Source organism: Carlito syrichta, unplaced genomic scaffold (assembly GCF_000164805.1).
Source record: "Carlito syrichta isolate Samal-C Ts95f unplaced genomic scaffold, Tarsius_syrichta-2.0.1 Scaffold307274, whole genome shotgun sequence".
Classification (NCBI taxonomy): Eukaryota; Metazoa; Chordata; class Mammalia; order Primates; family Tarsiidae; genus Carlito; species Carlito syrichta.
Genome location: NW_007251370.1, coordinates 68,723 through 82,347, shown reverse-complemented (window position 1 = coordinate 82,347; position 13,625 = coordinate 68,723). Strand labels below are relative to the sequence as shown.

General features: G+C 41.8%; 1 protein-coding gene across 2 annotated transcripts in view; it reads left to right on the top strand.

Annotated features, from left to right (window-relative positions):
- The window catches only part of FBXO42 (F-box protein 42), a 100,719-nt gene that overhangs the window by 42,225 nt on the left and 44,869 nt on the right, over nt 1-13,625 (top strand). For both annotated transcript variants that reach the window (XM_021715675.1, XM_008064303.2), the window contains one exon: nt 3,994-4,110. In XM_021715675.1, coding sequence (XP_021571350.1) covers nt 3,994-4,110 — 117 coding nt within the window. The remainder of the gene's footprint in view (nt 1-3,993; nt 4,111-13,625) is intronic.

The window sequence follows — 13,625 nt, the reverse complement described above, 5'->3', positions numbered from 1 at the left end:
CCTCAGCCTCCCAAAGGCGCGGGATTACAGGCTGAGCCACCGAGGCTGGCTCTGCCTCATTCTTTCAAGTAACTAGAACCACAGGCACGCACCACCACACCCGACTGATTTTATGATTTATTGTAGAGATGAGGTCTCGCCAAGTTGCCCAGGCTGGTCTCAGACCTCTGGACTCAGGCAATCCTCTTGCCTTCATCTCCCAATGTGAGCTCCTGTTCCTGGCTAGCATTTGCCATTTGATTTTATCTTCAAGCAGCAAAGTCCCTATATCTAACATTTTCTTTTAAAAATATGTTTCTTCCCTTTTTTCATCCTCTTCAAGATTTCAACTTGTAGCTACATGTTAAGGTTGCTGGCTATACTGTATTTTTAGTTAACAATTAGCAGTTAATTGTCTTTATTGCATCTCAGGTAAAAAAGGGTCCATTTTTTTGTCTGAAGATGCCCTGGTCAGTTGATCAAAGCAAGGGTTGTATCAATGTGTGCTTTTTTCGTGGGAACAAGGCAGCTAGAGATAGGACTTAGAACCTTTAGATCAGAATCAGTCAGTTTAAAAATGTTTTCCAGCCGGGCTTGGTGGCTCAGCCTGTAATCCCGTGCCTTTGGGAGGCTGAGGTGACTGAATTGCCTGAGCCCACGGGTTCGAGACCCGCCTGGGCAGCGAGACCTCATCTCTACAATAAATCAAAAAATCAGCCGGGCGTGGTAGCACATGCTTGTAATTCCGGCTACTTGGAAGGCTGAGGCGGAAGGATCGCCAGATCCCAGCGGGCTGAGGCTGCGGTGGCCGGGAACGGCCACTGCACTCCAGTCTGGGCGACAGAGTAAGACTCCAACTCAAAAAAAAAAAAATTTTTTTTAAATGTTTTCCTTGCATCAAAGTAGTTCTCATGGTGGTGGTCAGGGAGGTTCCTTGTCAACTCCCACAGTCCACATGGAGGGCTAAGGACCAGCAGTGCTGAAACTGCTCAGTGGGTCCTGTGTTCATTTGATCATAACTGCTAATACTGTTATGCACAGCTTCCTTCTGTGTTTTGAGTTAATGGGCTCTTCAGGAGAGATTGGCTCCCTGCACTGTGGAAATATGTGGTTTTACCTCTCCAGTAAAGGTGGTGAAATCGCAGGTGAGAAACTGTGATCTGATCAAACATATGAATTTATCTTTAGGTTTTATTTGGCAGTCTTATCATTTTGACTATTGTGTGTTCATTTGTCTTCTTTTTTTTTTTGAGTTGGAGTCTCATTCTGTCACCCAGACTGTAGTGTAGTGGCCGCTCCCGGCCACTGCAGCCTCGACCTGCTGGGCTCCGGCGATCCTTCTGCCTCAGCCTTCCAAGTAATTGGAACTACAGGCGTGCGGTACCATGGCTGGCTAATTTTCGATTTATTCCGGAGATGAGGTCTCGCCAAGTTGCCCAGGCAGGTCTCGAACCCGCGGACTCAGGCAATCCACTCACCTCGGCCTCCCAAAGTGCTGGGATTACAGGCTGAGCCACCGAGTCCGGCCCTGTTCGTTTGTCTTCTAAGAGAGAGGAGCCCTCACCTAGTATTCATAGTCTTAGAGCTTCTGAAAGAAGTCACTGCCAAGATGCCTTTATTTGTTTGAATGTGGTTTTAATTTTTTTTTCAGAGCAGTTTTAGGTTCACAGCAAAATTGAGCAGAAGAAACAGAGATTGCTCATATATCCCTTGTCCCCATACATGCGTATCCTCCTCCATTATCAATAGCCTCCACCAGAGTGATACATATGTTACTGTTGATGACCTACACTGGCACATTGTTATCACCCACTTCAGAATGTAACATAATTGGTTGCACTCTTTAAGTTTTCCTCTGTTGTAATTAGTCATTGGAATGAATGTATTAGAACATTAGATTGTTGCAGAAACATGAAGTTCTCACTTTATTTTTTTTTTAATTTTAATTTTTTTTTTTTTGAGTTGGAATCTCACTCTATCGCCCAGACTGGAGTGCAGTGGCCACTCCGGCGATCTTTCCGCCTCATCATTCAAGTAGCTGGAATTACAGGCGTGTGCTACCACACCCGGCTAATTTTTTGATTTATTATAGAGATGAGGTCTCACCAAGTTGCCCAGGCGGGTCTCGAACCCGCGGTCTCAGGCAATCCACTCACCTCAGCCTCCCAAGGTGCGGGATTACAGGCTGAGGCACCGAGCCCAGCTCTCTCACTTTATTTTAGTGGACATTTTTTTTTTGAGTCAGAGTCTCACTCTGTCGCCCAGGCTGGACTGCAGTGGCACGTTCATGACCACCACAGCCTCAACCTGCTGGGTTCAGGCAATCCTTTTGCCTCAGCCTTCCAAGTAGCTGGAACTATAGGTGAGCACCACCAGACCCAGCTAATTTTTTTTTATTTTTTAATTTATTGTGGAGACATCTTGCCAAGTTGCCCTGGTTAGTCTGGAACCCCTAGGCTCAGGCAGTCCTCTTGTCTCGGTCTCCAAAAGTCCTGGGATTACAGACTTGAGCCACTGTACCTGGCCTAGTGAATTTTATTTTTTAGAGACGTTTTAGGTTGACAGCAAAGTTGTGCTGAAGGAAGAGATTTCCTGTATGCCCTCTGCCCCTGCACATACATAGCCTCTGTTGTTATTAACGTTGCCCACCAGAATGGTACGTTAGTTACAATTTAATTGATGAACCGACATTGTTATTATCTGAAGTTCATAGTTTACATTAGAGTTTGCTCTTAGTAGTGTACGTTCTATGGATTTGGACTAATGTATAATAACTTATATTCACCATTGTAGTAAAAGCTCTTACTTTTTATTTTTATTTATTTTTTTGAGTCAAGGTCTTGCCCAGGCTGGAGTGCAATGACACAATCACAACTCTCCGCAGCCTCAATCTGCTGGGTTTAGGTGATCCTTTTAGCTCAGCCTCCCAAGTAGATAGGACTATAGGTGCCTGCCACCATGCTCACCTAATTTTTTATTTTTATTTTTGTAGAGACAAGGGTCTCACTTTTTTGCCCAGGCTGGTCTCAAACTCCTGTGTTCAAGCAATTCTCCCACCTTGGCCTTCCATAATGTTAGGATTACAGGTGTGAGCCACTGTGCCCAGTCAAGCTCTCACCTTTTAAGAATGTTTCCTCGGGCACCCCCCTTGGGTCCCCTTCCACTGTGGGAGCTTTTCTGTCTTCTTAATAAATTCTGTTTTCAAAAAAAAAGAGACTGTTTCCTCATTCATATATTCATCATTTCATAAGCTAATTATTATCTCTGTGTTTAAAATGGAGAATGCTTTATTTCTATGGTTTAACTATAGATATTTACTGAACACCTGTTATATTTCAGACACTGTTTTATCAGACTCTTTCTTTTTTTTTTTTGAGTCGGAGTTTCACTCTGTCACCCAGATTGGAGTGCAGTGGCCGCTCCCGACCACCGCAGCCTCAACCTGCTGGGCTCTTGCGATCCACCTCAGCCTTCCAAGTAGCTGGAACTACAGGCGCGCGCTACCACACCCAGCTAATTTTTTTTTATTTATTGTAGAGATGATGTCTCGCTAAGTTGCCCAGGTGGGTCTCGAACCCGCGGGCTAGGCAATCCACTCACCTCGGCCTCCCAAAGTGCTGGAATTACAGGATGAGCCACCAAGCCTGGCCCAGACTGTTTCATAAAGCTAAATTATGCCCCAGCCTCTTTGCTTTGGAGTAAATAATACCAATTATCTTGCTGTTGCCTCTTGATATAACATAAAAGGAATTAGAGTTATATAGTGTGAGCTAATTTTATAACTTCAAGCAAGTTACTTAACCTCCCTGAACCTTGGTAAATGAAAAGATTGCGTCTTGCAGTTTTGAAATTCTGTGATTTCGTTTTCCTTTCTTGGAATGAAAATCAAAGTTGGAGTTTTCTCAAAGAAATTTTTGACTTATAAAAGTGATAAAACAGTAATAGACACAGTTTTAATTATTTTATTTGTAAGTTAAGTATCCAGGCTGAGGCATTTGCTCTTTCTGTCTTCAGGTGTGGCCCACCAGTGTTACCATGGTTTCATGAAGGCTGTCCAGGAAGGAAACATCCAGTGGGAGAGCCGCACTTACCCTTATCCTGGAACCCCAATCACTCAGCGGTTCTCACACAGTAAGTAGTTATTGTAAAAGCAGATCCCATCCTGTGTGTGGTCATGTCTCTAGAAACTTCTTTGGAGGCTTGTATTTCATCTGACTTTTTAATGAAGATAATATAAAATGAGAATTTATGTTAATTTTATAACTCAAAGTAGGAAAAAATTTGAGCCTAAATATATTGCAGGCACTTTGTTAATAATTTTGTATTCTGCCTTTTTATTGAATTTTTTTTTTACTCCCAAGAGGTCAACATGTTATTCTTAGAATTTTAAACATCTGACATTACATAGGAGGAAAACAAAGGAAAGGTATGCTCCAGAATATTTCTGAGATCTTGCTTAGGGTATAGCCAGGTTTTAGTACAAAGTCTTATGGTGACTATTTATTTTAATATAGTATGTGTTCAGCAATAACACAGAATGTAACTGGAGCCTCACATTTTGAATGTGAAATGTATTGATTATAAAATATAAATTTAAATAGTAAAATTACAAAATGAAATCTTTCTAAAGGCTGTCTATCCTAAATATAATCTTGTATCCAAAAGAATGTTTAGTAAATAATTATAACTCATCATGTCTTGGAATTGAATCTGAGTAGGTCAAAGGAACAGGCCAAACTGTTGCTGTTTTCGGTTCTCTTAAGGAGCTGTTTTACTTGTGCTTTTATAAACTGCCCAGAGCAGTGGGTCTCAAAGTGTGATTCCTGGACCTCTGAGGAGGAGTTTACATGAGACCCTTTCAGGGACTCTCTGAAGTCAGAATCGGCTTTGCTTGTTTGTTTTAAACTGTGTGTGTGTAGCAGTGAAGAATATAGTGATTACTAGAATAGTTCAATGTCCGTGCCTTAATTCATGCTAAGACTCCAGCAGTTTTATCTACCACTGCTTTTGCACTATTAGTGTCAATGTCAACATTTTGAAGACGGCAAATGTTGCTGCTATTACATAAAAATAGTTTTGAAATGGTCTCATATTCTTCCACAGACCCTACTTTGAGAACTCTTTGTAATTAGACTTTTAGGCTGGTCACGGTGGCTCACGCCTTTAATTCCAGCACTCGGGGAAGCCGAGGTGAGAGGATTGCCTGAGCCCACGGGTTCGAGAGCAGCCTGGGCAACTTGGCGAGACCTCATCTCTACAATAAACCAAAAAATTAGCCGGGCATGGTGATGCATGCCTGTAGTTTCAGCTACTTGGAAGGCTGAGGCAGAAGGATTGCCTGAGCCCAGCAGGTGAAGGCTGTGGTGGCCATGAGGGTGCCACTGCACTCCAGCCTGGGCGAAAGGGTGGACTCTAACTCAAAAAGGAAAAAAGAAATTAGACTTTAAATGAATCTTTGATGAGAATATTTAATGAGATTATAGGAGGGTCCATATTAGGCCTAGTATTGTTGAGGGAGGGGTAACTTCACTTGCCTACAGATAATTAGAATAAGAGGTAGAGATAAGGTTTCTGAAGACTGAAAACTTTTTTGAAACAAATAGCCTTAGACTGTAAGTGAGGAAAATGAACTGAATCTGGGTAAAATAGAAACCAGATTAGGAGATATTCAAGGGTGAATAATTATCACAACAGCAACTCAGCTTTCTTATGAGAAGGGAAAAAAATATTTTGCAGATGTCTAGCTTTTGAAAATAGTATTACCACCAAATAGAGGCAATTGTTTGAAGGGGAAATGGAAAGGAATAGTATAACGAGTAAGCCCACAGAAACTCAGAGGTTACTGGGTATGGATACTCGTTTTTACTTAAAAACTTTTTTTTCCATCTTCACTTGAAATTTAAGGAATGGTGTTATAGGTAACTTTTTAAAAAGTCCCTGTGTCTCCCAGCCTGTGCAACATAGTGAGACCCCCATCTCTAAATAATGAAGGTTTTTAGCCAAGTGTGGAGGCAAGCACTTGTACAGCCCTAGCTACTCAGGAGGCTAAGGTGGGAGGATTGCCTGAGCCCAAGAGTTCAAGATTACAGTGAGCTATGATCACGCCACTGCACTCTATCCTGGATGACAGATCAAGACCCTGTCTCCAAAAAAGAACAAAAAAATATGTCTCATTGTCTCTTTTGTTCTATCTCTCACACTTTCTTTCCATCTGTCTCTACATACTATCTGACTAACTGGCAAACTGAAGGGGAACATTACAGGGAAAAGGGCAGTTTTGAAAATAGGTTGAAACAAGGATTCCCTTTAATTTTTTCCTTAGCTCCTTTTTCTACTATATGTCTCCCTTGGGCTCAGTTTTCTGTTTATCCCTAACTCATATTGCGTTCAAGATCCACATTTCTAATTCTTTGTTTAAAACACCATAGAAGGCTGGGCACAGTGGCTCACGCCTATAATCCCAGCACTTTGGGAGTCCGAGGTGAGAGGATTGCCTGAGCCCATGAGTTCAAGACCAACCTGGGCAATTTGGCGAGACCTCATCTCTACAATAAATTTTTAAAAATTAACTAGGCATGGTGGCACATGCCTGTAGTTCCACCTACTTGGAAGGCTGAGGCGGAAGGATCACCTGAGCCCAGCAGGTCAAGGCTGCAATGGCCGTGAGTGTGCCACTGCACTCCAGCCTGGGCGACAGAGTGAGACTCCAACTAAAAAAAAAAAAAAATCATAGAGATACATAAATGTTTCATATTCAGTCAGCTAAAAGTTGAAACTCAGTAGTTGCCCTAAAATTTTCTCCTCTTCCTAATTTGGTTAATGCCATTATCATTCTCTCAGTTACACAAGCTCAAAATCTTGGATTCATCCTCCATTTCTCTATTATATTCAACAAGTGCCAAATCCTGCTGATTTCTGTTTTCTCTCTGCAATCTCCTTCAGATCTTTTCTTATCCTGATTTAGGATCTAATCATCTTTTCTTTTCTTTCTTTCTTTTCTTTTTTTTTTTTTTTACTTTCTTTTTTTTTAAGAGACAGGGTCTTGGTTTGTTGCCCAGGCTGGAGTGTGGTGGCACGATCATAGCTCATTGCAGCCTTGAACTCCTGGGTTCATGTGGTCTTCCTGTCTCAGCTTCCCCAGCAGCTGGGTCTGGTGCATGACATCATGCCCAACTAACTTTTTAATTTAATTTTTTCTTGTAGAGATAGGGTCTTATTACATTACCCAGTCTGATTTTGAACACCTGACTTCAAGCTATCTTCTCTTACCTTGGCCTCCCAAGATATTACAGATGTGAGCCACCATGCCTGGCTATTGCATTTTTTTTTCTAAATCATCACATTATACTTCTAATGGTCTTCTTGCCTTTCTTCTCTCTTCATCTGAACCTAGACTAGACACTATTAACCACCATCTATAAAACTAGGGACGTTGCCACCTCCTATGGCATTTGGAACTATGGAGGTCATTGTTTATTGTCTTGATGGAAAGCACTACAATCATTTAGTAGGCAAAGGTCAGGGGTGCTAAATGACCTGCAGTGAATGGGACAGTCCTACACATAAAGAAGTGTCCTGCCCAAAATGACAAGTGCCTTTGTCAGAAAACACTGTAAATCTGAAACATACAACTGGCCTTTATTGCTCTGCCAAAAATGCTTAACTCTTCTGTGCTGCATGTAGATGTTTCCATTCCGCCTGACTTTCAAGGCCTCCATTTTACTCTTATGCAGCCGGTCTTCAGCCAGGCAAGCCTCCTTGTTATACCTTAAACTTCTTCATGGCTTTGCTCCCCTCCCCAATCTTTCCTTACCTTCTGTTTCTTTTTCATCCCTAGACTTATTTGCCTTTCTTAATTGACAAAGTGTTCCACCCTTTAGAATTCATCTCAAAGACAAAGCCACAGGCCACATTCTTTCCAAGCTGCTCTCAAATTCCCCATCTTAGCCTGACTCGGTGGCTCAGCCTGTAATCCCAGCGCTTTGGAAGGCTGAGGTGATTGGATTGCCTGAGCCCGCGGGTTCGAGACCCACCTGGGCAACTTGGCGAGACCTCATCTCTACAATAAATCAAAAATTAGCTGGGTGTGGTAGCACGTGCCTGTAATTCCAGCTACCTGGAAGGCTGAGGCAGAAGGATCACCGGAGCCCAGCCGGTTGAGACTGGTGGCTGGGAGCGTATCACTGCACTCCGGTCTGGGTGATAGAGTGAGACTCCAACTCAAAAAAACAAAACAAAACAAAACAAAACAAAACAAATTCCCTATCTTAGAGATGAAGCTCTTTTCTTCCTCTGCTTGTACTTCCATAATCCATAGTTCATACCTTTCTCCTTTATTACCCTATATCTTTTACTATTATTATCCACGTGAGAGAGGCTACATGCAAAAATAGAAAAGAATTTTGGACTTGGGAAACAAGTTTCTTGGTCCCTCTGACCCACACTCTCTTCATTTGTAAAATGTATTGACAAATTCTATTTGTGCCACAGGATTGCTAAGAAATGCAATTGAGGAAACGCTTGTAAAAACATATCTTAAGCTATAAAAAGGTGGGATGATGTTGATGTCTCCTCCACAAGATTGTTGTCTGCTTAAGGACAGGCAGCCTCTGTGTCTTAGACATCCTTGTACCGTTTCACAGCCCCTGGTTCATAATTGGTATCTAATAAATTTGATATCAATACATTGACATCTAGTAAGTTTTGTGGACTTAAGTGCAACCAAGATAGGTACAATACAGCATTTTTCTATGTAAAAGTCTGGGACCAAAAAGGCAAATGAAGTAAAATGGCCAGTTCTCCTAGCTTTTTGGTAAGTATGTGCATAGCTAATGATGCAAGCTTTGATTAATGCAGGCTATCTTTTTCAGATTGATGAAGAGTCTGCTGAGTCCCTAACATTGTTCTCTGGAAAACTTTTCAGTGTTTAGACTTCAGATATGGTCAGATAGTTCCATATACAGTGTTGATCATGCTCCTGCAGGAACCAGCAGGCCCAGACTGGATAGCCATGCTTGCTTATTCTATAGTTATGTAATTACAGACCTTATCAAATATGTTCTGGCTTGTAGAGGTGAGACAGGACAGCATAGTCTCTTTAAGCATGGGATAAATGCCTCAGGACCTTTCCCTGGAGACGAGTGGGAAACAAAAGAGAATTTAATATCTGAAAGTGCAAAAGCTAGACTGTGCCATTCATTCAGTGAGCATTTATTGAGTGCTCCTTGCACCATGGAAAAAAATGAAACTGGAAGATCTTGTACTTGAGATGATTATAATCTAGTGGGGAAATATTTAGAACTTTGAAGAACTGTACTTGTTTTGAACAAGTTTATTAGATGTTAACTTGAGGTATGTGTCTTGTAATAGTTGTTCATGGAACAGTTAAATCCATTTCAGAAAATTTGAATAAATTTAGTGTTAGGTCACACTCTGGAGGGGGCCTCCAGAAGGTTAGGTCAGGCCTGCTGGGGGTGTGGGTGTCAGGTGTCTGGTGTCTGTGATCCTGTGTTGCATGAAAGATGCAAATAATTGCACAGACATTATATTAGAAAATGTAGTTTATTTAAAAAACTAAATTAGAAAGGGATAGAGAAAGGAGATTTGCCTCCCCAAGGTAGGGGAGGGGGCCAAAGCTTAAGAAAACATGGCCTGGCTATAGCTCAAAGAGCACTTGGCCACACCATAGCTTAGCAAGACAGTGATGGCTGGTTGCTTGTAGTTGAGTCCTTTTAATCCTTTCCTTGGATGGGAGAAGGTCATTAAGGTGATTGGGTGGTGGTCTGCTCCATGTCATCACAAAGGGGCAGGTAAGCACAGATACTGATGGTCAGCAGATAGATGGGTAGGTTAGTCACATGTCTCCTGCCATGGTGATGGGGTCTGTTTGTGTCATGAAGTCATGAAGGGTTGATTAGGTTAACTTGGGTCTTATGGGTGGAGGCGCATACTTGAAATAGAAAAGCTAATTAGTACAAAACAAGCTGGGGAGGGGGTTATAAACAGCTTTTTTTTTTTTTTTTTTTTTTGAGTCGGAGTCTCATTCTGTTGCCCAGGCTGGAGTGCAGTGGCACACTCTTGGCTACCCCAGCATTGACCTGCTGGGTGCTGGCAATCCTTCTGCCTCAGCCTTCCAAGTAGCCGGAACTATAGGCATGTGCTACCACACCCAGCTAATTTTTTATTTTTATTATTTTATTTTATTTTATTTTTTTGAGTTGAAGTCTCACTCTGTCGCCCAGACTGGAGTGCAGTGGCATGCTCTGGGCCACTGCAGCCTTGATCTGCTGGGCTCCGGTGATCCTTCTGCCTCAGCCTTCCAAGTAACTGGAACTACAGGTGCGTACTACCGCGCCTGGCTAATTTTTTGTTTTATTGTAGAGATGAGGTCCACCAAGTTGCCCAGGCGGGTCTTGAACCCGCGGGCTCAGGCAATCCACTCATGTCAGCCTCCCAAAGCATGGGATTATAGGCTGAGCCACGGAGCCCGGTCTAATTTTTTATTTGTTGCAGAGACAAGGTCTCACCAAGTTGCCTGGGCTGGTCCTGAACCTGTGGGCTCGGGCCATTCACTCACCTTGGCCTCCCAAAGTGCTGGGATTACTGACTGAGTGACCAAGCCTGGCCAAAACATCTATTAATAGCTACCTCTGAGAAACCAGTTCTGTCTTTGGCTAGTGATTAGAGGGTAAGTTAAGTGAACTGCTAGAAAAACATGAGATTTAGGCAGTGTTAAAATGGCTGCTCATTGGGTATATTAAATCCATGCTATGTCCTTTCATTTAGCTATTGGAATAAACCTTCTCAGTATTATTTCTTAACTCAGTATTCATATTATACTATGAGCTGTAACTTGATATAGTACATTCCAATGATCTAGGTGTTCTGAAAGGAAAATGTTATATTTGGGCAGAGAACATGGTAAAAGGGAAATGACTGCTTAAGCACCGGGAATTGCTCAAATTCTTACTTTTTTTCTAAAAGACTCATTTGAACTTGTTGAGTCTTCCTTTCCATCCCCAACTAAGATCAATATATAGGTGTCTTAAGTAAAATTGGCAATAAACAAACTTCAGTAGGATGCTGAAAATAGTTGAGTGTATTATTGATAGTTGTTTTCTCATTCTATTGTAATCAAGTTCTAAACATAATTGTCTAAATGGATTCCCTTCTTCCCTAATTTTGTTGATAATTGACAGCGTCATTGAAAATACAGTGTGTGAAACTTGCCATTTTAGTCTCATTAGCTTTGCATATTTTGGGCTGTACCTTCCTCTTCCAGAAACCTTTGTTTGTTCAGAGAAGCAGGAAAATGCCAATTGCCCTATTTTAGTATAGGATTAAAATACACGTGATAAGGACCTCATGGGGCCCAGCTGTTGGCTGGGTTTTCAATCCAAATAGAGAAGAAAATGCTGGCTATTCTTTGGAAAGTAAAGATACTGTGCTCTTTTGCTCCACTAAGGAAAGAGCAGCCTCGAGTTTATCTATGAGGAACAGGGAGACATAAATGAGCCCTCAACTCTTTTAGTTATGAAATCATGAATTTATCTTATTAAACATTGTTATAGGCTGGGCTTGGTGACTTGGCCTATAATCTCAGCACTTTGGGAGGCCGAGGCGAGTGGATTGCCTGAGCCCACTGGCTCAAGACCATCCCAGACAACTTGGTGATACTTCGTCTCTACAGTAAATTTTTTAAAAATTAGCCAGGTGTGGCAACATGCATCTGTAGTTCCAGCTACTTGGAAGACTGAGGCAGAAGGATCGCCGGACCCAGCATGTCGATGCTGGGGTGGTCATGAGCTTGCCACTGCATCCCAGCTGGACGACGGAGTGAGACTCCAACTCAAAAAAACAAAACAAAACAGAAAACATTGTCATAATGGACACTGATTATTAAAGTTTCAGAAGCCATAGGACATTGCTAATGTCTGTTCTGGAAGTCTGGAATGTCAAGAGAAGAGTGTTCTTTTACTGAGGCAAGCTGGCACCAGTTGGGTCAGTTCAAAATTACCCCATTTGTTGGATTGCTAGACGAAGATAGGTTTAAGAGGACCAAGATGTCTGGAGTTGAGCGCCTTCAGTGGAGATTAAAATGTAGCTCCAGTAATCATTTTTTTGTTTGTCTAATGTCCTCCTTTGCAAATCTGAAATTTGAGCATTAGAATTTTATTTTACTTTACTTCTTAGTAGATTTTCTTGTTGGAATGTGGACTTAAAAACTGATGTAGGTATAGATTAGAAGTTATTTTTAGGGCCTGATGCAGTGGCTCATGCCTGTAATTTTAGCACTTTGGGAGGTGAGGCAGGAGGATACTTGAGGTCAGGCGTTTCAGACCAGTTCAGACAGCATAGCTAGCCACCCCCCATCTCTACAAAAATTTTTTAGATGGGCCTGATGTGGTGGTACATGCCTGTAGTTCTAGCTACTCAGAAGGCTGAGGTGGGAGGATAGCTTGAGCCTAGGAGTTGAGGTTACAGTGAGCTATGATCTCGCCACTGCATTCCAGTCCAAGTGACAGAGTGAGACCCTGCCTTAAAAAAAAAGAAAAGAAGCTATTTTTAAAGGCAAGCAGAGTTAGTGAAAGGTATAAAACCCTTCACATTATCCTATTTCATATACTATTGTAGTATGTTTGAGTTCTGGGAATATGGTAAATATTTTGCAGGTGTGAGCCTATTGATGATTAGATAGTATTTCATTTCTTCGCATGTTATTTTGTTTTCTGTAATGTCTTTGGTACTTTATTACTGCACAGAGTCAGAAACCAGGTAATTTGAATTTACTTCTTTCACTGACTGAGATTACAGGATTTAAGTGACTAAACACACTGCTTTTATTACCTTTTAACTCATCCAGTTTTCTACTTGGCTTTCCTACTGTAGGGTCCTAAGGGAAATAAAGGAGGGTTATTCCTAGAGCTAGTGTAGGTCACAGAGGTAATGATAGCAGTGGCATTGGACATGTCAGTGTAGTAGTATTTTCCTTTTTCTGAACTTGAAAAAGTGGTACCAGAGTTTAGAAGAGATGTTAAAAATAGTAGTGTGCTAAACTGAACTATACCTACAAATAAACTGAATGATCCCTGAAGCCATGCACTAGTGTATTGAAGCTCTGAATTTCCTTCCCCTTCCTTTTATATGATACTAAACTGTTTGTTTCATATGAACATCGAGAAGTCTTTTTTCCCTCTGGCATGCATGAAATAGATGGCAAGCAAAGCTTTGTTTGGGCCTCTTTCTGAAATCCAAGATGACAAATGTAAGATTGTAGGGAGTGTGGTCATCTTTTCCACAGAATAGAGACTACAGGGTGGCAGACCTTAGTGCCCATGCCTCTTATCTAGACTCTAGCTTTGGTCTTTCTGGTTTTAGAGGAACAGTCCTTCTCACATTATTGCCCTTTTTTCTTAGAACTGGGGCCTGATGATATATATATAATCATCTAATCAAAAAAGGCTCTTCTCAGAGACCTTGGCGCTTTATTTTTGAGTTGGAGTCTCTTTTACCCAGGCTGGAGTGCAGTGACACAGTCAGAGTCACCACAGCCTCAACCTGCTGGGCTCAGGTGATCCTTCTGCCTTAACCTTTCAACTAGCTGGGACTACAGACATGTGCCACCATGCTAGGCTAATTCCTTCCTT